Source organism: Eschrichtius robustus, chromosome 11, assembly GCF_028021215.1.
Source record: "Eschrichtius robustus isolate mEscRob2 chromosome 11, mEscRob2.pri, whole genome shotgun sequence".
In the NCBI taxonomy this organism is placed as follows: domain Eukaryota; kingdom Metazoa; phylum Chordata; class Mammalia; order Artiodactyla; family Eschrichtiidae; genus Eschrichtius; species Eschrichtius robustus.
In genome coordinates, this window is record NC_090834.1 from 10350984 (window position 1) to 10372598 (window position 21615).

Consider the following 21615-nt stretch of genomic DNA (forward strand, 5'->3'; position numbering starts at 1 on the left):
GTTCATGAAACACAGCGGCTCTTTTCATGGCTGTCATCACTGTTCTTGAAGCTCAAAAAAGATCCCTCTTTGCTATTACCTAGAGATATTTATTAATGCTGATAATGTCATTCTTTTCAATATTTGTTCAGCCTTCTTTTAAATTGAAGGATAGTTGATTTACAATGTTGTGTTAATTTCTGTGGTACAGCCAAGTGACTCAGTTTTACACATATATACATCTATTTTTATATTCTTTTCCGTTATGGTGTATCACAGGATCTTGAATATAGCTCCCTGTGTTATACAGTAGGACCTTGTTATTTGTCCATTCTATCTATAATGGTTTGCATCTGCTAATCCCAAACTCCCAGTTCATCCCTCCCCCACTTCTCCTTCCCGTTGGCAACCACAAGTCTGTTCTCTATGTCTTTGGGTCTGTTTCTCTTTCGTGCATAAGTTCACTTGTGTTATATTTTAGATTCCACATGTAAGTGATATCATATGGTGTCTGTCTTTCTCTTTCTGACTTATTTCACTTAGTATGATAATCTCTAAGTCCAACCATGCTTGTTCAGCCTTTAAATTGCTAGAAAAATAAGTGACCAGGAACTCTTTTTCTGCTGCCATCTGACTGTACTTGTCTAGCTCTCTCTCTCTCTCTCATTTCCACCAAAAAAACCTATCAAGAATTTTTTTTCCTGGGGTACCAGACCCCAAATCTTGGGTTACCACTTGGTCTTAATCATGTTATACCTTTTGCAGCTGACAATTCAGATGACAATAGTGCTCTTCACAGGGTGCTTTGTCAACAAGGCCAAGGACTCATCATTTCAGGAGAAACTTCAATTGCCTCGAGTGTTAAATCCACCATTCATGTAAATGTAAGTGCCCAGAGACGGCATTTCAGTCTCCAGAAAGAAAGACGTTTATGGGCTTGGTGTGATTTCTCTCACCTTCCGAGCAGCCTACTTGAGATCTGAGGTTTACTAAAGATTTATTACCTACAATTGAGGCATCAGGTGTCACTCTTTAGGTGGCAAGACCCTAGTTCCCTGAAGTTAATATACAAAGCCATTCTCAGGCTATTTAATCTCCATCAGCACCGAAATCCTCTATTTCATCCCCCTCTCACTGGGGTTCTTTTGTTACCAACACTCACCATCAGTCCGGACTACATGCACTCAGAATAACTGCTTAATGGCAGTAGGTTTTCCCAGCACACACAAAGCAGAGTCCTTTGGCTGGAGCGTTAACACCGGGGTCTCCTGATGCCTAATGCTGGGATGATAATTTCTCAGTAAGATCTGTGCTCAGTTATTAATGCTCCTTCCTACTGTGCCATCCAAAGGAAGTCTGCCCCCAACCCTGAGAAAGGCAGCATCTGGCTATTTCTCTTTCACGACTTTTCCCGTTTACATGACATAAGCAGAGGGGAGAATGCATGCTTTGATGTCAGCCAAAATGTTAATCTGCTTTAAAACAAAAGCCGTTCTTGTTCTTAGTCACCCTGATCGACCCTGGAGTCCTGAGGGTTGTGCCTGGGCTCCAAGATTAGCTCTGAAGTTTCTTTTGTGTTTCCTAACAACAAAACACACATTCTTTGAGTCTGGGTTATACATTCCATTCGATAATATTAATAAAATTTAGAGAACACAGTAGCTCTAATTTTCAGTGCTAGTATAGAAGGACTCTATGCTCAGGTGAATAAAAGCGGCATAGCTCTGTTGATAGTGCTGGAGGAAAACCAAATGAATAGCTCTTTGGAAAGGTGGGAAGATCACTTAGGATGTGGTCACAGGGATGTTGACATAAATAAGTCAAAGATGCGACATATCTTTCATGCTATCATTTCTTTTCCTTGTCTAGAGAGGCAAGTTATTTTATTTAGAGGCAAGAAAGGAAACATCCTGTTTCATCCTTTTGAAGACTCACGTATTTGGGGAACTTTCTTCTTTCCCACTGACAGCATGCTCCTTTCCTGGGAAGGATCTTCTGCTGGTGGGAGTGTACCCTCTTGCACTGGCCAGCAAGGGTCTGACCCTTAGCTCAGTACTGTGTCTGGTTCTGAGCACACAGTGGAAATGGGATTTGGAAAATCTGTGAAGATTCACAGGAGAGCACAAAACGATTCAGGGCAACAAGACCTATGTGGACAGGTAAAGTGACGACGGATTGCTTGGCTTGAAGTAAGGATCTTAGGCATGTGTAGGGCACTTACATAGAAAATGATGAGGATGACCATCAATTCTCAGTAATTTTTTAAAATAGATCTTCATTGGAGTATAATTACTTCACAATACCGTGTTAGTTTCTGTTGTACAACAAAGCGAATCAGCCATATGCATGCACATGTCCCCATATCCCCTCCCTCTTGAGTCTCCCTCCCATCCTCCCAATCCCACCCCTCTAGGTCATTGCAAAGCACTGAGCCAATCTCCCTGTGCTATGCTGCTGCTTCCCACCAGCCAACTATTTTACATTTGGTGTAGTGTATGTATGTCGATGCTACTCTCACTTTGCCCCAGCTTTGCCCTCCCATCCCACATCATCAAGTCCATTTTCTATGTCTGTCTCTTTATTCCTGCCCTGCAACTAGGTTCATCAGTGCCATTTTCTTTTTTCAGATTCCATATATATGTGTTAGCATACGGTATTTGTTTTTCTCTTTCTGACTGACTTCACTCTGTATGACAGACTCTAGGTCCATCTACCTCACTACAAATAACTCAATTTCGTTTCTCTTTATGGCTGAGTAATATTCCATTGTATATATGTGCCACATCTTCTTTATCCATTCATCTGTTGATGGACATTTAGGTTGGTTGCATGTCCTGGCTATTGTAAATAGTGCTGCAATGAACACTGTGGTGCATGTTTCTTTTTGAATTATGGTTTTCTCAGGGTATATGCCCAGTAGTGGGATTGCTGGGTCATCTGGTAGTTCTATTTTTAGTATTTTAAGGAACCTCCATTCTGTTTTCCATAGTGGTTGTATCAATTTACATTCCCACCAACACTGCAGGAGGGTTCCCTTTTCACCACACCCTTTCCAGCATTTATTGTTTCTAGATTTTTTGATAATGGTCATTCTGACTGGCGTGCCATTCTGACCAGCATGAGGTGACACGTCATTGTAGTTTTGATTTACATTTCTCTAATAATTAGTGATGTTGAGCATCTTTTCATGTGCCTCTTGGCCATCTGTATGTCTTCCTTGGTGAAATGTCTATTTAGGTCTTCCGCCCAATTTTTAACTGGATTGTTTGTTTTTTTAATATTGAGCTCCATGAGCTGTTTGTATTTTTTGGAGATTAATCCTTTGTCTGTTGTTTCATTTGCAAATATTTTCTCCCATTCTGAGGGTTGTCTTTTTGTCTCGTTTATGGTTTCCTTTGCTGTGCAAAAGCTTTTAAGTTTAATTAAGTCCCATTTGTTTATTTTTGTTTTTATTTCCGTTACCCTACGAGGTGGGTCAAAAAATATCTTGCTGTGGTTTATGTAAGAGTGTTTTTCCTATGTTTTCCTCCATTTGTAGTTTATTTTTGTGTATGGTGTTAGGTAGTGTTCTAATTTCATTCTTTTACATGTAGCTGTCCAGTTTTCCCAGCACCGCTTATTGAAGAGGCTGTCTTTTCTCCATTGTATGTTCTTGCCTCCTTTGTCGTAAATTAGCTGACCATATGTATGTCGGTTTATCTCTGGGCTTTCTACCCTGTTCCATTGATCTATATTTCTGTTTTTGTGCCAGTACCATACTGTCTTGATTACTGTAGCTTTGTGGTATAGTTTGAAGTCGGGGAGCCTGACTCCTCCAGCTCCGTTTTTCTTTCTCAAGATTGCTCTGGCAGCCCTTGGGTACTGATATTCAGGGGGGAAGAAGAAACACCCATGTGTTAAAAAAAAAAAAAAAAGATTGCTTTGGCTATTCGGGGTCCTTTGTGTTTCCATACGAGTTGTAAAATATTTTGTTCTAATTCTGTGAAGAATGCCACTGGTAGTTTGTTAGGGATTGCGTTGAATCTATAGATTGCTTTGGGTAGTACAGTCATCTTCACGATATTGATTCTTGCAATCCAAGAACATGGTATATTTCTCCACCTGTTTATGTCGTCTTTGATTTCCTTCATCAGTGTTTTATAGTTTTCTGAGTACAACAAGTCTTTCACCTCCTTAGGCAGGTTTATTCCTAGGTATTTTATTCTTTTTGTTGCAATGGTAAATGGGAGTGTTTCCTTAATTTCTCTTTCTGATTTTTTTCTTGTTGGTGTATAGGAATGCCAGAGATTTCTGTGCATTAATTTTGTTTCCTGCAACCTTACCAAATTCATTGATTAGTTCTAGTAGTTTTCTGGTGGCATCTTTAAGATTTTCTATGTATAGTATCATGTCATCGGTAAACAGTGACAGTTTTACTTCTTCTTTTCCAATTTGTATTCCTTTTATTTATTTTTCTTCTCTGATTGCCGTGGCTAGGACTTCCAAAACTATGTTGAATAAGAGTGGTGAGAGTGGACATCCTTGTCTTGTTCCTGATCTTAGTGGAAATGCTTTCAGTTTTTCACCATTGAGTATGATGCTTGCTGTGGGTTTGTCATATATGGCCTTTATTATGTTGAGGTAGGTTCCCTCTATGCCCATTTTCTGTAGTTTTTTTTTTTTTTTATCATAAATGGGTATTGAATTTTGTTGAAAGCTTTTTCTGCATCTATTGAGATGATCATATGGTTTTTATTCCTTAATTTGTTAATGTGGTGTATCACATTGATTGATTTGCATATATTGAAGAATCCTTGCATCCCTGGGATAAATCCCACTTGATCATGGTGTATGATCCTTTTAATGTGCTGTTGGATTCTGTTTGCTAGTATTTTGTTCAGGATTTTTGCATCTATGTTCATCAGTGATATTGGTCTGTAATTTTCTTTTTTTGTGATACCTTTTTCTGGTTTTGGTATCAGGGTGATGGTGGCTGCGTAGAATGAATTTGGGAGTGTTTCTCCCTCTGCAATTTTTTGGAAGAGTTTGAGAAGGATCGATCTTAACTCTTCTCTAAATGTTTGATAGAATTCACCTGTGAAGCCATCTGGTCCTGGACTTCTGTTTGTTGGAAGATTTTTAATAACAGTTTCAATTTCATCACTTGTGATAGGTCGGTTTATATTTTCTAATTCTTCCTAGTTCAGTCTTGGAAAATTGTACCCTTCCAAGAATTTTTCCATTTCTTCGTGGTTCTCCATTTTATTGGCATATAGTTGTTTGTAGTAGTCTCTTATAATCCTTTGTATTTCTGCAGTGTCAGTTGTGATTTCTCCTTTTTCATTTCTAATTGTACTGATTTGTGTCCTCTCCCTTTTTTTCTTGATGAGTCTGGCTAAGGGTTTATCAATTTTGTTTATCTTCTCAAAGAACCAGTTTTTCTGTTTTTAAGAGATTAGAAGTGGTCCCTGATCAGATTCAGGGCCAGTTGCTTCTCGGAATGTTTGGTGATATTCTTTTTTTTTTTTTTTTTTTAAAGTTTAATTTTTATTTATTTATTTATTTATGGCTGTGTTGGGTCTTCGTTTCTGTGCGAGGGCTTTCTCTAGTTGTGGCAAGTGGGGGCCACTCTTCATTGCCGTGCACGGGCCTCTCATTATCGCGGCCTCTCTTGTTGCGGAGCACAGGCTCCAGACGCGCAGGCTCAGTAATTGTGGCTCACGGGCCTAGTTGCTCCGCGGCATGTGGGATCTTCCCAGACCAGGGCTCGAACCCATGTCCCCTGCATTGGCAGGCAGATTCTCAACCACTGCGCCACCAGGGAAGACCAGAGAACCAGTTTTTAGTTTTATTGATCTTTGCTATTGTTTTCTTTGTTTCTATTTCACTTACTTCTGCTCTGATCTTTATGATTTCTTTCCTTCTACTGACTTTGAGTTTTCTTTGTTCTTCTTTCTCTAGTTGTTTTAAGTGTAGGGTTAGATTGTTTATTTGAGATTTTTCTTGTTTCTTGAGGTGAGATTGTATTGCTATAAATTTCCCTCTTAGAACTGCTTTTGCTGCGTCCCATAGGTTTTGGGTCGTCGTGTTTTCATTGTCATTTGTTTCTATGTATTTTTAAATTTCTTCTTTGATTTCTTCAGTGATCTCTTGGTTATTTAGTAGCACACTGTTTAGCCTCCATGTATTTGTGTTTTTTACAGTTTTTTTTCCGGTAATTGATTTCCAGTCTCATAGCGTTGTGGTCAGAAAAGATGCTTGATACAATTTCAATTTTCTTAAATTTTCTGAGGCTTGATTTGTGACCCAAGATGTGATCTATCCTGGAGAATGTTCCATGTGCACTTGAGAAGAAAGTGTATTCTGCCACTTTTGGGTGGAATGTTCTATAAATATCAATTAGATCTGGTCTATTGTGTCATTTAAAGCTTGTGCTTCCTTATTTATTTTCTGTTTGGGTGGTCTGTCCATTGGTGTAAGTGGGGTGTTAAAGTCCCCTACTATTATTGTGTTATTGTCGATTTCTCCTTTCATGGTTGTTAGCATTTGCCTTATGTATTGAGGTGCTCCTATGTTGGGTGCATAAACATTTATAATTGTTATATCTTCTTGGATTGACCCTTTGATCACTATGTAGTGTCCCTCCTTATCTCTTGTAACAGTCTTTATTTTAAAGTCTATTTTATCTGACATGAGTATTGCTTCTCCAGCTTTCTTTTGATTTCCATTTGCATGGAATATCTTTTTCCATCCCTTCACTTTCAGTCTGTATGTGTCCCTAGGTCTGAAGTGGGTCTCTTGAAGCAGCATAATATGGGTCTTGTTTTTGTATCCATTCAGCCAGTCTGTGTCTTTTGGTTGGGGCATTTAATCCATTTACATTCAAGGTTATTATCGATATGTATGTTCCTATTACCATTTTCTTAATTGTTTTGGGTTTGTGTTTGTGGGTCTTTTTCTTCTCTTGTGTTTCCCGCTTAGAGAAGTTTCTTTAGCATTTGTTGTAAAGCTGGTTTTGTGGTGCTGAATTCTCTTAGCTTTTGCTTTGTCTGACTTCTCCATTGAATCTGAATGAGATCCTTGCTTGGTAGAGTAATTTTGGTTGTAGGTTTTTTTCTTTCATCGCTTTAAGTATATCCTGCCACTCCCTTCTGGCCTGCACAGTTTCCACTGAAAAATCAGCTGATAACCTTATGGGGATTCCTTTGTATGTTATTTTTTGTTTTTCCCTTGCTGCTTTTAATATTTTTTTCTTTGAATTTAATTTTTGTTAGTTTGATTAATATGTGTCTTGGTGTGTTTTTCCTAGGGTTTATCCTATATGGGACTCTCTATGCTTCCTAGACTTGGGTGACTATTTCCTTTCCCATGTTAGGGAAGTATTCAACTATAATCTTTTCAAATATTTTCTCAGACCCTTTCTTTTTCTCTTCTTCTTCTGGGACCCCTGTAATTTGAATGTTGGTGCATTTAGTGTTGTCCCAGAGGTCTCTGAGATTGTCTTCAGTTCTTTTCATTCTTTTTTCTTTATTTTGCTCCTCGGCAGTTATTTCCACCATTTTGTCTTCCAGCTCACTTATTTGTTCTTCTGCCTCAGTTATTCTGTTATTGATTCCTTCTAGTGTATTTTTCATTTCAGTTATTATGTTGTTCATCTCTGTTTGTTTGTTCTTTAATTCTTCTAGATCTTTGTTAAACATTTCTGGTATGTTCTCAATCTGTGCCTCCATTCTATTTCCGAGATTCTGGATCATCTTTACTATCATTACTCTGAATTCTTTTTCAGGTAGATTGCCCATTTCCTCTTCATTTATTTGGTTTTGTAGATTACCTTGCTCCTTCATCTGTGACATATTTTTTTGCCATCTCATTTTTTTTTTTATATGAGTGTGATTGTGTTCCTGTCTTACTGGTTGTTTGGCTTGAGGCTTCCAACACTGGGGTTTGTAGGCTATTGGGTAGAGCTGAGTCTTGGTGCTGAGATGAGGAACTCCCTGAGACCTCACTCTGATGAATATTCCCTGGGGTCTGAGGTTCTCTGTTAGTTCAGTGGTTCATAAGAGGGAGGCCGGGGAGATCAGGAGAGGCAGGTGGGAGGGGCCCTCCAGGAGGAGCTGAGCTGGAGAGAAGAAGAGGGCAATTGCCTCGCCCACTCGGGCCCAGGGAGCCTGCTGAGCTCCCAGGCCGATCCCCTGCCCTCCAAAGCCCTCTCCAGGCTGCATAGCTCCTTGGGGGCATAGGAGGGAGGACAGGGAGGTCAGGAGAGGCAGGCAGGAGGGGCCCTCCCAGACGGAGGAGCAGGAGAGGAGAGGAGGGCGTTTGCCCTGCCCACTCAAGCCCAGGAAGCCTGCTGGGCTCCCAGGTGAGGCCCCCCGCCCTCTGAGACCAGGGATGAGGAGCAACCTGGGCCCCTTCTGTTCCTTGAGCATAAGCCCCATCCCCCACAGCCCCCAGGGCCTTTTTCAGCCCTGTGGGTCCTAAGCATTGGCCCCGCCCACTGCCCAAAACTCACCCTCTCTTAGGCCCTGCCCTCCATAGCCAAGGCCTTCCCCCCCACCCTTTTCTTTTTTCCTCTTCTTCTTTTTTACTATTGTGGTATTGTTGTACCTTCCGGTTGTTGATTCATCTTTATTTTTATTTTTATATTCTTCCTGACATAGGTTAGTTTCCTAGTCTAATTTTATTTTTTACTTTGTTATTTATTTTATTTTATTTTTTTTGGCTGCCCCAGGTGGCTCGTGGGATCTTGGTCCATGAACCCAGGGTCGGGCCGAAGCTTCTGCAATGGGAGCTCTGAATTCTCAGTATTTTTAAAGTGAAAACACACAGGCTTAAATGGTCCAGGGACCTTGTTTCCAGCATATCACCCTCTCTTCTCTTGTCCTCTATCTCCAGTTTCTGATCCTTTCAGCATATAAATGTGTTTAAACCTCTTCTTTTAAAAAAAAAAAAATTAAACAATCCCTTACTTGATCTCATTCTCTGGTTAAACCTCATCTCTTAATCCACAGCCGGGCATCTTAAAATGTAGGCTGGTCTTCATTCCCCCAGCTCTCATCCTGACCTCTGTACCCTGCAGGAGAGCCCTTATTCTCACTGAAACTGCTTTGCTCAGGCCACCAATGACCTTTTAGTGCTAAATCCTATGGTACCATTTTCTTTAACTTTCTATTTTTTCAAACTTACACAATTATTTCAAACTTACAGAAAAATGGCAAGAATAGCACAGAGAACCCCCAAATATCCTCACTGATTCACCACTTTTTAACATTTAGCCACATTTCTTCATTCTCTCTCTTTCTGTAGATCTCCCACTCTCCATTTGTAGACAAACAAATCTACATTCTATCATTTATAGTATTATTGTTTGTATCATCATTACTTAGTTTGTCTGAATCATTTGAAACTTGCATATATGAGTTGCATACATCACTCCCTTTTCATGGCACCTTTTTACTTGTCTTCTCTGCAGAGTTGAACCCTGTTCACTGATTTCCCTTCCTTGAAGTCTTCATGTCTCAGGTTCCGTGACACTGTTTTATCCTGGTCAGCTTTCTGCCTCTCTGGCAATCCCTTTGTAATCTTTTACCTTCTCTACCTCTGCTCTCCCTTAAAATATTCTTACCAATTTCTCCAGAGCCCTGTTTTTGACCTTCCTTTCTTCTCCCACTACCTACAATTCCTGGGGCAGCTCAGCAATTCCCATGGCTGCAACCCACCAGGGAATTCTTATGATGCAAATGCACATAGGCTAACTCAGATGTCTCTCCTGAGTTCTAGGTCCTCCTCCCTACAGGCACCTCCAAACTCAACGTCAGGCCCACTGCTGGCCTCACACACCCCCCTTTCATTCCCAGCACCAAAGCCCTCCTTTTCTTCCTCAGTGGTGTTGGTGCCACTAATCAGACACTCAGAAACTATTTTCTTTCTCTCTCCCACGTTCACCTTGTATTTAAGCAATTGCTAAGTTTGTTCATTCCACTTCCTGACCACCTCAAGGCAGGGGCTGAGGGGGATCAGATGCTGTCCTAACCTGCCAGGAGTTCAATCCAGCCAGTGGAAGAGGATATACCCACCGTCCTGCAAAGTGAACTGATGACATGTGGAGTGTGGGGCAAACAGAGCAAATGCTGCCACCTTTCCAGTTCTCCCATCATCTCTTGCAGAAATTACAAGAGAAGTAATTCTTCTCTTGCAGAAGTCGCCTGACTGGTTTCGCTGTCTCTGCAATCTTATTATTCTCTTCCAATCTATTCTTCAGACCTTCCCAGTTTGTTAACATGCAAGCCCGATGATGTCATTAACCTGCTTACAATTTGCCAGTGGCTTCCTGCTCTCCGTAGGATAAAACTGAAAATCTTTTGATCGGCATGAAAAGCCTTTCATGGCCCCTAGCTGACCTGCCCAGCCCTGTGTCCCTCATACTTTGCCCTTTAGCTATTGAACTCCAGGTAATACTCAGGACAGACTAGATTGCCCTGCATTTTTACACCTCTGCTCCCATTTGTCTGTTTGGCATATTTTGACTCATCCTTCTAGGGTCAGCTCAGGTGCTATCTCTTTTCAGGAAGCTTTTCCTGTCTTTTTAGGGCAGAATTAGGTGCTCTTTTAGTTACACTAAAAGAAAGAATTAAATTATACCTACTTTTATATCACTGCATTATAATGATTACATAACTGTCTTCCCACTACCAAAAGTTTTAAGCTCCTTGAGGGTAGGAATCATTTTTTTTTTTTAAAAAAGGATCTTTTGTCAAGTTTTATTTACTTTTCTGAAGAGTTTTTTTTTAAAAAAAAAACATGTCTTTTGGGCTAGTCACCTAAAAGCTAGTGGTTGGAATATAGTAGGTACTCAATAAATATTTGTTGTCTGAATTATTTTGATTTCACATAAAGGTATCTCTTAGTAGTGAGTTACTCATTGTTAGAGTAAGTTTACTGAGGGATATGCAGATTCTTTGAAAATCATCTCTCAAGAAAAAGATTTCAAATGAGGCCCATTTTCAGTTGAGATTCACTAAATGACCTTTAAATGGTTTTTTAATCAACCATTAAATATTGAGATCAGCTTTGGGTAAAGCAATGTGCTAGGAGGTGGAGAGGAATACAATGCTAAGGTTCAAGGAGCTTATCGTATAGTTGGTACAAAAGAAACAGAGGCAACAGCTAACGAGACAATGGCCGAATAGGATTAAACCCTGGAGGAGTGGTCCCAGCCACAGGCACAACAGGACAGGGGTGGGAGAGGCAGGAGGGGGACCACAGAGAAGCCATCGGAGGAGGGTAGTTGAAGAGGAGAAAAAAAGTCAGCCTGGAGGTTTGTTTGCTGACTGCCCCGCCAGCATGCAGGATGCAGGGAACACCTAACAAATCCTTTCTGAATAAAGAAAGGGAAACATTCCTTGGGCCGCTCTGTCTTGCTGTCATTTTAGATGCAACAATCTTAAGATGTTTTGCTCCTTATTGTCTTTATTCAGGAGTGGGTTAGAAACAAATGAGTCTTGTACCCTCAGAGATGAAACAGTATCCTTTTTGCTTTCTTCTGATTTTCTTCTGTACTTCTTAAGTTTTTTACTGTCTCTGCCTAGGGCCATGCCATGCATTAAGCACCGTGATTTTACCTTGATTATTTTATCACTGGCCGAGACTCCTACGATTTTCCATAGTGACAAGTGTGAAAGCTAGAGTTTGCAAGAATCTTACATGCTTCAACTGTGTTTCCTATAGTAATTTAAGTAACTAGAGATAAAGGATCATAGATTTATAGCATTTTGCAGCTGGGATGGACCTTGCAGTTCATTTCGGCCAATGCTTTGTTTAAGAAAAAAGAAACTTAAGGCTTGGGGGGAAGCTGAGATTTGCCCAAGTCATGCATCAAGTAAATGGCAGGTCAGGGCCCAGAACTCCCTGTCTTCTGACCCAGTCCTTTACCCACAACACATAACAAGCCTTAAGGCGTTTCCTTTGTCCCCTCGATCCTGTTGGCCGAGCTGCCTAGGCTCTCCATCAGGTCTGGTAGGAGACCCTGTCCTCTAGGTCCACTTCTAGGAGACATTTGTCCCCATCCTCCCAACTTCTGGGTGTGGCCTCCCTGGCATCAGCTTTCAGGAAGCTTCAGGTGAATGGCTGTTTTCATTTCTTTCTTTCTTTTTTTTTTTTTTTTTTTTTTTTGGCAACTCTAAGAGTAGCCTGGAGGCTACTGCAGAGGCAAAAAGGTGATTTGAGCCGTCCCCCTTTTCTAACTTTTCTGAAACTGGAATGAATTTTATTCTTCTTCTTATTACTTTTCCACTGTACATAGTTTTAACTAATGATGTCAACAGGCTCTACAGGCTGGGTGATTTCAAAGGGCTTTATCCCTTCTGAAGCAGGTATAAAACCCGGTCCAAGAGCAACTGCCCCACGTAACACTATACACTGGATTAAGGAGACATCAGCTGCTAGAGCTTTTCTTGATTCTTCTAGAAAAACAATCAGTGGGGACGGTTTCATAAAAATCTTCCCTGAAACCGCATTGTGATTTCAAAGTAGTAAACCCATGGCCAAAAAAGGGATGTCATCACGCTAAATTACTAGGTAGTAGGCGTTTATGTTCTGCAAACGAGGGCTCAGTGAGGCCCTGAGGATTCCCACCCATTTTTTGGGACCATATCCCCCATCACCTAGGGGTACTATATGACTGATAACTCCAAAAGGAAACAGACTTGGGAGCAGCACAGTATTGGACAATATTTTGGAACTGTGATTTTTTTTCCTGCCTGTACTTTCTTCATGCCATTCCTCTGAATGTTTGAGGAGTGATATGATAATTTTTCTCTAGGAAATAGAACATTGGGAAAGTGCGTAGGGTTGGCTAGCTGAGCAAGTAATGACCCATCTGGGCAGAGGGCAGTCTTACCCATCAGAAGGTGGGTAACTATTCTCAGGCATAAGAATAAACCCTTAAGTGATAAGATGTCAGTCACAAACATCACTTAGATCCAGCAGTAACCCTTGAAACACACTTAAAATTCAATCTAGCAGGTGACCTTTAGGTGTTGGGCTCTTTGATGCCATTTGTCTTCAGGGTCGATAGCGACATTTCCAATCTCTCTGGTGTTCTGAATAGACGGCTTGTCAGTTACTCTGATGGGGTAGGAGATCTAAGGGGGTAAAACATATACAGCACGTTAACTGGATTCATTTTAGTCTTATGGCCATGGGGCTCGAGTCTGTACTCTAGAAAGAGGTCCTGCAGGGTTACATTTTATTTATAGTTCATTTCAAGGATTCATCTCAGTCCTTAGGCATCTGGATTATTCCCAAGGAAAATGGGAATAAACAATGTTTTCTCTTGCAGGGATGACGTGAGAATTGGTGTTTTGAGGTCAAAGTACTAATTATTGGGTTGGCCAAAAAATTCGTTCCGTAAGATTATGGAAGAAAACCTGAATGCTCAATACATACTCAGGGGACCTGATTTTAGAACAGTTATCTGAGCCAGACGCTGCAACTAATGTTTAAGTATGCCAAACAAATAATGAAATAACACTATACTCCAAGATGATGATAAGAACAATAAAAATAACTAATATACATTGAATGCTCATGATAGCTGTCCTAAGCACTTCATATATGTTAGTTAATTCTCACAACAATCTTACCAGGTATGTACCTTTTATTATCCCCTTTTTGCAAATGAGATAACTGAGGAACAGAGAGGTTAAGTAACTTGCCCAGAATCAACAGCTAGTAAGCAGAGGAGCCAGGCAGTCTAACTCCAGAGACTGTACATTTAGTGATTTTGCTAAATTAACTCACTTATTAGAAATATCATCTTTGACTTGCAGACTTTGTAGTTTTGACACCCCATAAATTGGAATGATGTAGGTTACTGGTGCTCAACTTTAGACAGATATTAGGATAACCTAGGAAGCTTTTAAAAATTAATGTTCTGGTCCCATCCCAGATCAATTAAATCAGAAGCTCTGGGGGTGGCCCCAGATATGAGTCTCGTACTTTAAAAGCTCCCCAGGTGGGTCTAACCTGAAGACAGGTTTGGGAGCCAGTGATGAAGGCAGCGACGTGGGATTTAGGTCCCCAAATTATTGATGGATTTAGGTTCCCAAATTATGGAGGCTCTCATTAGCTACCTGTTTTAAGTCAAGGAATTAGATTGTCTTCTGTGCTATACGGAATTCTAGCCACCAGGTAGCATTTCAGAAAGCAAACTTAAAGTTCTGCGATAGTAACGTTGGCAAAGATTCTGGCGGTAATTATCCAGTACACTCTCTAGTGCTTCTGTACCATCCCTGGTAGACGTTCCTCCCCTCACTGCCTAATCACTTGCCCCTTCTCCAGGCAGGAGTTACCTGCTTGTCACTATTCGTATAGGTTTAAAGATCTTGACGGAGAAAGAAGGAACACGGTGGCTTGTGAACAGTTCCTTTCTGTGGGAGACCTGGTCCTTTCAAACACTCCCTGGAGGAAAATGTTAGACCTTTGAATCTCTGTTTTATCAATGATGAACATCATTTTCCATCCTCGAGAAACCTAAATGCTATAAAGTTCTTCCTTATAAGAGCAGTGATAGGTCTGTCTGTAATTTCTATCCCTCTGCCCTTTGAAATAACGTAGCATAAGTCAATCCCTCTTTCGGAAAACAGCCCTAAACTGGTAGAATCTAAGATGCCTTCCCCAAGCCTTCTCTTATATAGAGGACTTCTCAAGATGTCTTTGTCATTCCTCCTGGGAAAGATTATTCATATGGGGTCCTGTGGCCACCCTGCTTTGTCACCTGCAAGATGCTGGTCTCCCCATTTCTAAACTGATGTCCTTAATTTAGAAATTTAGATTCAGGATTTGATACTTGTTTTGTTAAATTTCCCCTGGTGGGCTGTGCGGTGTGAGAAGCAGCAAGGTGGAACGCTGGAAAGAGCGTGGGGTTTAGAATCTGTCATGGCTGCGTTTAAATTCTCCCTCTGCTGCTGACTTTTACTTCATACTTATGCAGACTAGTATTTAATGCAGAAAGAGGCAAAAATACTTGTTAAATATTAACTAGTAAGCAGGCATTTGACAGTGAAGATAACCTCATTCCTTACCACTCAAGGTGGCTTCTCTGGCACAAGAAAGACAATTTGTTCCTCTTGTTTTGGGTGTAACCCCCTCTCTACCTGAATGCCTCCCTATCACAATTGCCCTACTAATATATACAAATAAGGGAAATAGTGTGAAAGTTTCAGTACTTAAAGGTTGATCTGAAAATGGGAAAAAATGAAAATATAACTTTTTCCTTGTTTGAATTCTCACCGCTAATACAAGGAACAAAATGTACTATTGGATCATGGCAATTTTTAAATTACAAATGGAAGTAATCAACAGGTTTTGAGTGATTACCTACTCTGCAAATGGAAAACTTCACAATACCATGGAACAGTTTAACTTGTGCTGAGATGGAAAGTTTGGAGTTATAAATGCTATAAATGCTCAAGGTCAGGAACCACTTCTCATGTTTCCATCTCTCAGTCCCTCACTGGTTCCAGAAACATGGGATGACAATAAAAGTATTAGATTTTACAGCTTCTGTCATCATTTTCTCAAAGGCTTCAGTCCCTTACTGCCATGACGTTAAACAGATACACAACTCATTTAAAAGAAAAATCAACTCCATCCTGGAGGAGAAATGAAGGTCGTGGCAGGAAAAAAAAAATCTAAATAGGCTGCCTAAGCAGGCGAGGAAATAATCCTTTTTTAAACCTCAAACACGCAATGTCTTGGACAAGCTGGAGCCTTGGAGAAGTTGGGTTTATTCCTAGATCTGCCACTAGGGGGTTTGATTCCTGGCTTTTGTAAAAGGGACTTAGTTAATTTGGTTTTTCACTGGTGATATTAATTGTTTGATTAACAACGATGGGATCCCTTATGGAGCTCTGATAAAAAGTTTACAAATGAAAAATACATTGTCCTACGCTTCCTTCCCCAGAGAATATAGGATGTATAATATTTCCATCCACAGGCTGTTTTGATAGAACTTGGTGTCTGAATCACTCCACTGAGTCTCTGGGTGAGTAAAACATACTTCTACATTATCTCTTTGAAAGTGGAATGGGACACAACCTCTGCTAGCTATTTCTTTTTTTTCCTTGGTGAACCATTCTATTAATACCAATCAAATCGAGAAAATGATCAAATGAAATTGCATTTTGAGCATCATAAGCTGTGTAATGTCTATTCTGTTAAATTGGGGCCATAATTGCTTCTCCACTGAAAAGATACAACAAAGACAGCAATCATGGCATGTCATTATCCCAGACTAGAAAACCGGCCTTTGCTGGGAGGACTTCAAAGGCTTGTGGTTCTCGAATTGCATTTGGCTGCTATTGTTGGAGCGCAGGCAATCTTGATTAGGTGTTTACACTGAGGTAAGGCGCAGAGCAGAGCGCCTGAGTGCCTGGGTCTAGAGCCATTAAAAAACTGTACATTATGTTCCTGGCTTTGAAGTGAGGGTTTATATGTAGGAGAGCAACTCAGATTGAGTACAGCTGAGCTAGATTGGGCTGCTACTTCTCTCTCAAAGAAACTCATCAGGTTGTTAGAGAATCAGCACCACAAAAAAAGTTGATGCTTTTCCAAGAGCTGTATGTGAATCACTGTGTATCCGCAGAGACACACACTGAAACATGTTTAAATAGAATATCACCGTGTGGTCCTGCAGTCTCGGGAGGTTCGGGTCCTTTTTTCCTCTTTCTATTGTTTTCTGTTAATAACCTTGTGTTTAGATGTCGTGGGGAGTCTCGCATTAATTTATTAGGTTCCTTGTTATTCTCATTCCTTGATGGTGTTAACAACGAGCATATATCCCAGTTAAAATAGACCAGAGAGTCCTGTTTTTCTAAATGTGGTATTTGCTTGCCATCATTCCAACATAGGTGTTATTGAATCCCTCTCTTTGGGGCATAATCAGTGGACTCAGTTGATGTTTCTTTGTTAACTTGGCTAATGAGTGATCTGCAGTTTTAACTCTGTCCTATTTCTAATACACTTTGCTCTGTGTCGCTTTGCACCTGCTAAGATCAATGCTACTGCCCCCTGTATTGACACACGGCCAGCAGAAGAGGTGGAGGCATAGCAACACGGAGAGCCCGCCGCGGTCAGGCTCCAACACGGGGATTTAGTACAGCTGTTTGAATTATCTGGGGATTTGTATTAATTATTCAGCTATTTAGAGACAAAACACCTGAAACCTGAAATGTTTTGGCTCTGCCTGGCCACTTTCTCCATCCTGTAGAACACTTCGTAATGTATCAGTATTTAGCACGTACGTGCTCAGGAAGAAATTGATGACACTGACACCTCTGGGTATATTATTTTTACATTCATTTTCCAGATAAGATACTTGAGCTTTTTTTTTTTTTTTTTAAAGACAGAGGGTTGATTTTTTTTTTTTTAATTAATTAATTTATTTATGGCTGTGTTGGGTCTTCGTCTCTGCGCGAGGGCCTTCTCTAGCTGCGGCGAGCGGAGGCCACTCTTCATCGCGGTGCGCGGGCCTCTCACCGTCGCGGCCTCTCTTGTTGCGGAGCACAGGCTCCAGACGCGCAGGCTCAGCAATTGTGGCTCACGGGCCCGGCTGCTCCGCGGCATGTGGGATCTTCCCAGACCAGGGCTCGAACCCGCGTCCCCTGCATTGGCAGGCAGACTCTCAACCGCTGCGCCACCAGGGAAGCCCCAGTACTTGAGCTTTTAACAACCCCAAGCTAATTATGCCAGTCACCTACTTTAAAATCCTTCGATGCTGTTCCATCGCCCTTACCTTTAAAGGTTTATAAGGCCCTCCCTCCTCTACTCTTCAGCCTCCCCTCCCTGCTCTCTTTAGACTGTACTTTTTCAGGTCTGCTCCTGGGCCACATGCTCTGGGTCCACGCACGGGGCCATTCTTTGCCTGGAAACTCCCATTTACCTCACTTATTCTGACCAATCCCATTCACTGTTCTAGCCTTGGCTGAAATATAGTTAGCCTTCCCTGATGCCCTGGAGGAGGTTATACCAGATGCACCTGAGCTCACAGCCTTAGTGCCCTGTCCTTTCCCCTGTGTGACGAGTTTCACCCTGGTCATTATGTTTGTCTCGCCTCTAGATGTTAAGTCCCATGAGGGCAGGAAAAGTAGGGACTCCGTGCCGGACTGTTCAGCTCCAGAGGCGCTACTCCCATGAGCTGCGTGGTGGTTCTGGATGTGCCTGGCGCATATGTGCTCAATAAATATTACTGAGTGAGAAGATCAATCTACATTGCTCACTGGACGCTCCGTTTACATCAGAACGCATCTAATGTACCATTTATCTGGCTAGATCTGTGGTTTATATTAAAGCCTGGAGGCTGTCAGCAAAACAAGGTGGAAGCTAGGATCCCATCTCTGTTCTTTCCCTCGTTGGTTCGGCCCCAGGCCCAATGGCCCTTCAGCACTTCAGCCCTTGGCATTTGCTGTTCCCTTTTCCAAGGATGCCCTTTCCTCAAATATTTGCATGGCGCTCTCTCCCACCTCCTTTGTGATCTATTTACAGTTGTAACCCCACTCCCAGCATCCCCTCTCCCTCTGCTCTGCTTCATTTCTCTCCTCACCATTACATCACCTACTAATACGCTGATTATCTGTTTTGTCTGTTGTCTGTCTCCTCCTAATAGAAAGTTAGCCCCACGAAGCCTGGGATTTTTGTCTGCTTTGTTCACGGATGTATTCCAAGTACTTAGGACAATGCCTGACACATAATAAGCTCTTTTTTTTTTTTAATTATTTATTTATTTTTGGCCGTGTTGGGTCTTCGTTTCTGTGCGAGGGCTTTCTCTAGTTGCGGCAAGCGGGGGCCACTCTTCATCGCGGTGCGCGGGCCTCTCACTATCGCGGCCTCTCTTGTTGCGGAGCACAGGCTCCAGATGCGCAGGCTCAGTAATCGTGGCTCACGGGCCTAGTTGCTCCGCGGCACGTGGGATCGTCCCAGACCAGGGCTTGTATAATAAGCTCTTAATAATTATATGCAAATGAACGAAGCAATCAACCATTTTCAAGAACGCGAAAGAGAGTTTTAGGAATGTGTCGTGAGACGTCTGTGAAGGTTGATTAGCTAGCGACCTGAACTCCCCATAACACAACTCAGAATATTGTAAGTGTGACCTCTGGATGGTCACAGGATTCAAACTGCTCCATTACTAAAATCCTTCAATGATTCCATGTCATGTAGAGGAAAGGCCTAACTCTCTAGCACAGTAGTTCTAAGACTTGAGTGTGTATCAGAATCAGTTAGAGGGCTTGTTGAAACACAGAGGTGAAGGCCTCACCCCAGAGTTTCTGACTCAGGAGATCTGGGCTGGGGCCTGAGAATTTGCATTTCTAATGAGTTGCCAGGCGATTCTGATGCTGCTGGTCTGGGGACCACATCCCGAGAGCCCCCACTTTAAAATGACACACAGGGGCCTACATGAAAGGCCCATGCCCATTTCTCTAGCCTAAATACGCACACTCCCATCCTCATGATCTAGTCATGCACAACACGAAGTTCTCCTTAACTAACTCGCTAGGTTAAGTAACACTCTCCAGTCCTTTCTTAAGACAGTGGGCCGAATGCTCATGGCTGGTCGGCTACTCTGTGGTATGCCTTGGTACGTCTATTTCCACTAGTTGAGTTATATATTTACCAAGAGTCTTTTACGTGTGTTCTCAAAGCTGTCTATTCCTATTGTACGTGTTGTTAAAATTATGAACTTTCTTTTTAAAGGTTAGATCATCTGGAGAAATCTGAGTGCGAATAGACAGTTGTTGTTTCCATGAAAAAATAAGTTAAATAATTTAGAATGACCCAATAAAGCAAATGCAAAAATAACAACTGGGGAGGGGGCGGTCTGTAAAAGATTAGGGGAACAGTCACAAAAATCTAGAAAGATTATGATCTTAGATCGTTTCTAAACACTTTTTAAGTTTTTATGTTGCTTTCAAGAAATCGGAAGTGGACACCATAGATCTTTCAAACTGACGTGAGAAAGACAATACAAAACTGTCGTCCATAGAATATACACTGACAGGAAGCCCTGGCCCCTCAGTAAAAGGTTGGTGAATTAATGTGTATTTATATACTTCAAGTGAAAGTAAAGTACTTAAGGTCATCGTTTGTCATATCTGCTTTAACCACTTTACTTGATTAACTGACCAACTGCCAGTTCATGACCAGCACCAAAGTGGTTCCTCCTGTACCCACAGGTCTCTACTTAAACGGTGTCCTTTCTTGCCCTCATGCCACCCCATACGCTCTCTCTGCCTGTGGTAACTTTGCTGTCCACCTCCACCTGTTACTTTCTACTTCTCCCTAAAGAATCAGTTCAATGACTGCCTCTTCCGTGAAGCCCTCTCTGACTTCTCCCGACAGACTTGGGTACTTCTTCTTCTGGGTTCCTTTGGGACCAGACATGTCTCCAGGACAGCAGTTATCACTTGGTCCTGACTGTTTACATGTCTGCTTCCCACTTGGCCAGAAGCTCCTGAAGAGCATATACACTGACAGCAGTGTATAAAATGACCACAGAATCGTAGCATTTGGGGGCATTCGGTAAAGAGGCAAAGGATGGTTCCCATCACCATAGCTCTCGACTTTACTGCACAACAGTGCACTATAGCCTGGGTAGGAGAGCACAGAATTATCAGGTTCTCCAGGCACATTTTTGACAGCTATCCTTAGACATGATTAATTCTGTTAAACTTCTGGTTTTCGAAAGGGCGTGCTTCAGTTATGGGGAAAGTTTTCTTTCCATGGATCCCTCCTCAGTAATGTCGAATTAATGAAGTGTCACTCTACAGATCGGATAAATAAGTGCTGAATAGTGCATACAAGAAAGATGCCTTAAGAAACTTCTTGTATTGAAAAACCATAAAGTTCAATTTAAATTATGCTGTCGTAAGTAAGTGCTCTTGTTGTGGTTGCACAGGGCAAAACAAAACAAAAAAAGATCAATCAATGAACATACACAGAGTACCTACTCTGTAGAAGAATATTTTTAATGAGTATAATATGAGACATGGGACTCAAAAACACCACCAAACTGGAAGAATTCTATAAAAAATAATTCTGTGTTTCTAACCAAACATAATTAGAAAAAGATGATCATAATTTAAATAAAGCTAAAGTTTAATTTTATAGACACCCAAAAGTTTCACAAACCATGAAATTTAAAACCATGGAAAAGGAGAGTGTTATATCACTTAGATATTAATCTTATCCAATAGGAGGCTAAATTCAAATCAAATGTTCAATAATAAATATAACATATTTATACAGGGCTATATGATTATGCAAAGTGTTCACATACAGCATCTTATTTGGTCATCTAAATAATCCTGGGTCTGTAGAAGAAGGCAAACATTTGTAACCTCACTCTGATGGGGAAAAACAAAGCTCAGCAAGATTTTTTTTATTTACCAAAGGGAATAATTGGCTCTAATAATAATGGGGCTCAAATCTGGTCTTTCAAGGCCAAATTCCATTATTTAAGTCAAGAGCACAAGCTCGTTAGTCTTTTTTATTTTTTCATTTTGAAAGTGGTAAAATTCTGAACCCCCCTGCCAAAACTATTTAAAAATCACATTCCTTCATAAAAGATGTAGAAAGTGCTTACTGTATGCCAGGCTCTTG

At 41.2% G+C, this 21615-nt stretch overlaps 1 protein-coding gene across 3 annotated transcripts in view; it reads right to left on the minus strand.

Moving 5' to 3' along the window:
• Positions 1-21615, minus strand: part of JHY (junctional cadherin complex regulator) — a 61620-nt gene that overhangs the window by 15456 nt on the left and 24549 nt on the right. For 2 of the 3 annotated variants that reach the window (XM_068556369.1, XM_068556368.1), the window contains exon 3: positions 12987-13100. The exons of the other annotated variant lie outside the window; for it this stretch is intronic. In XM_068556369.1, the coding sequence (XP_068412470.1) occupies positions 12987-13100 (114 nt within the window). The remainder of the gene's footprint in view (positions 1-12986; positions 13101-21615) is intronic. 3 annotated transcript variants of the gene reach the window in all.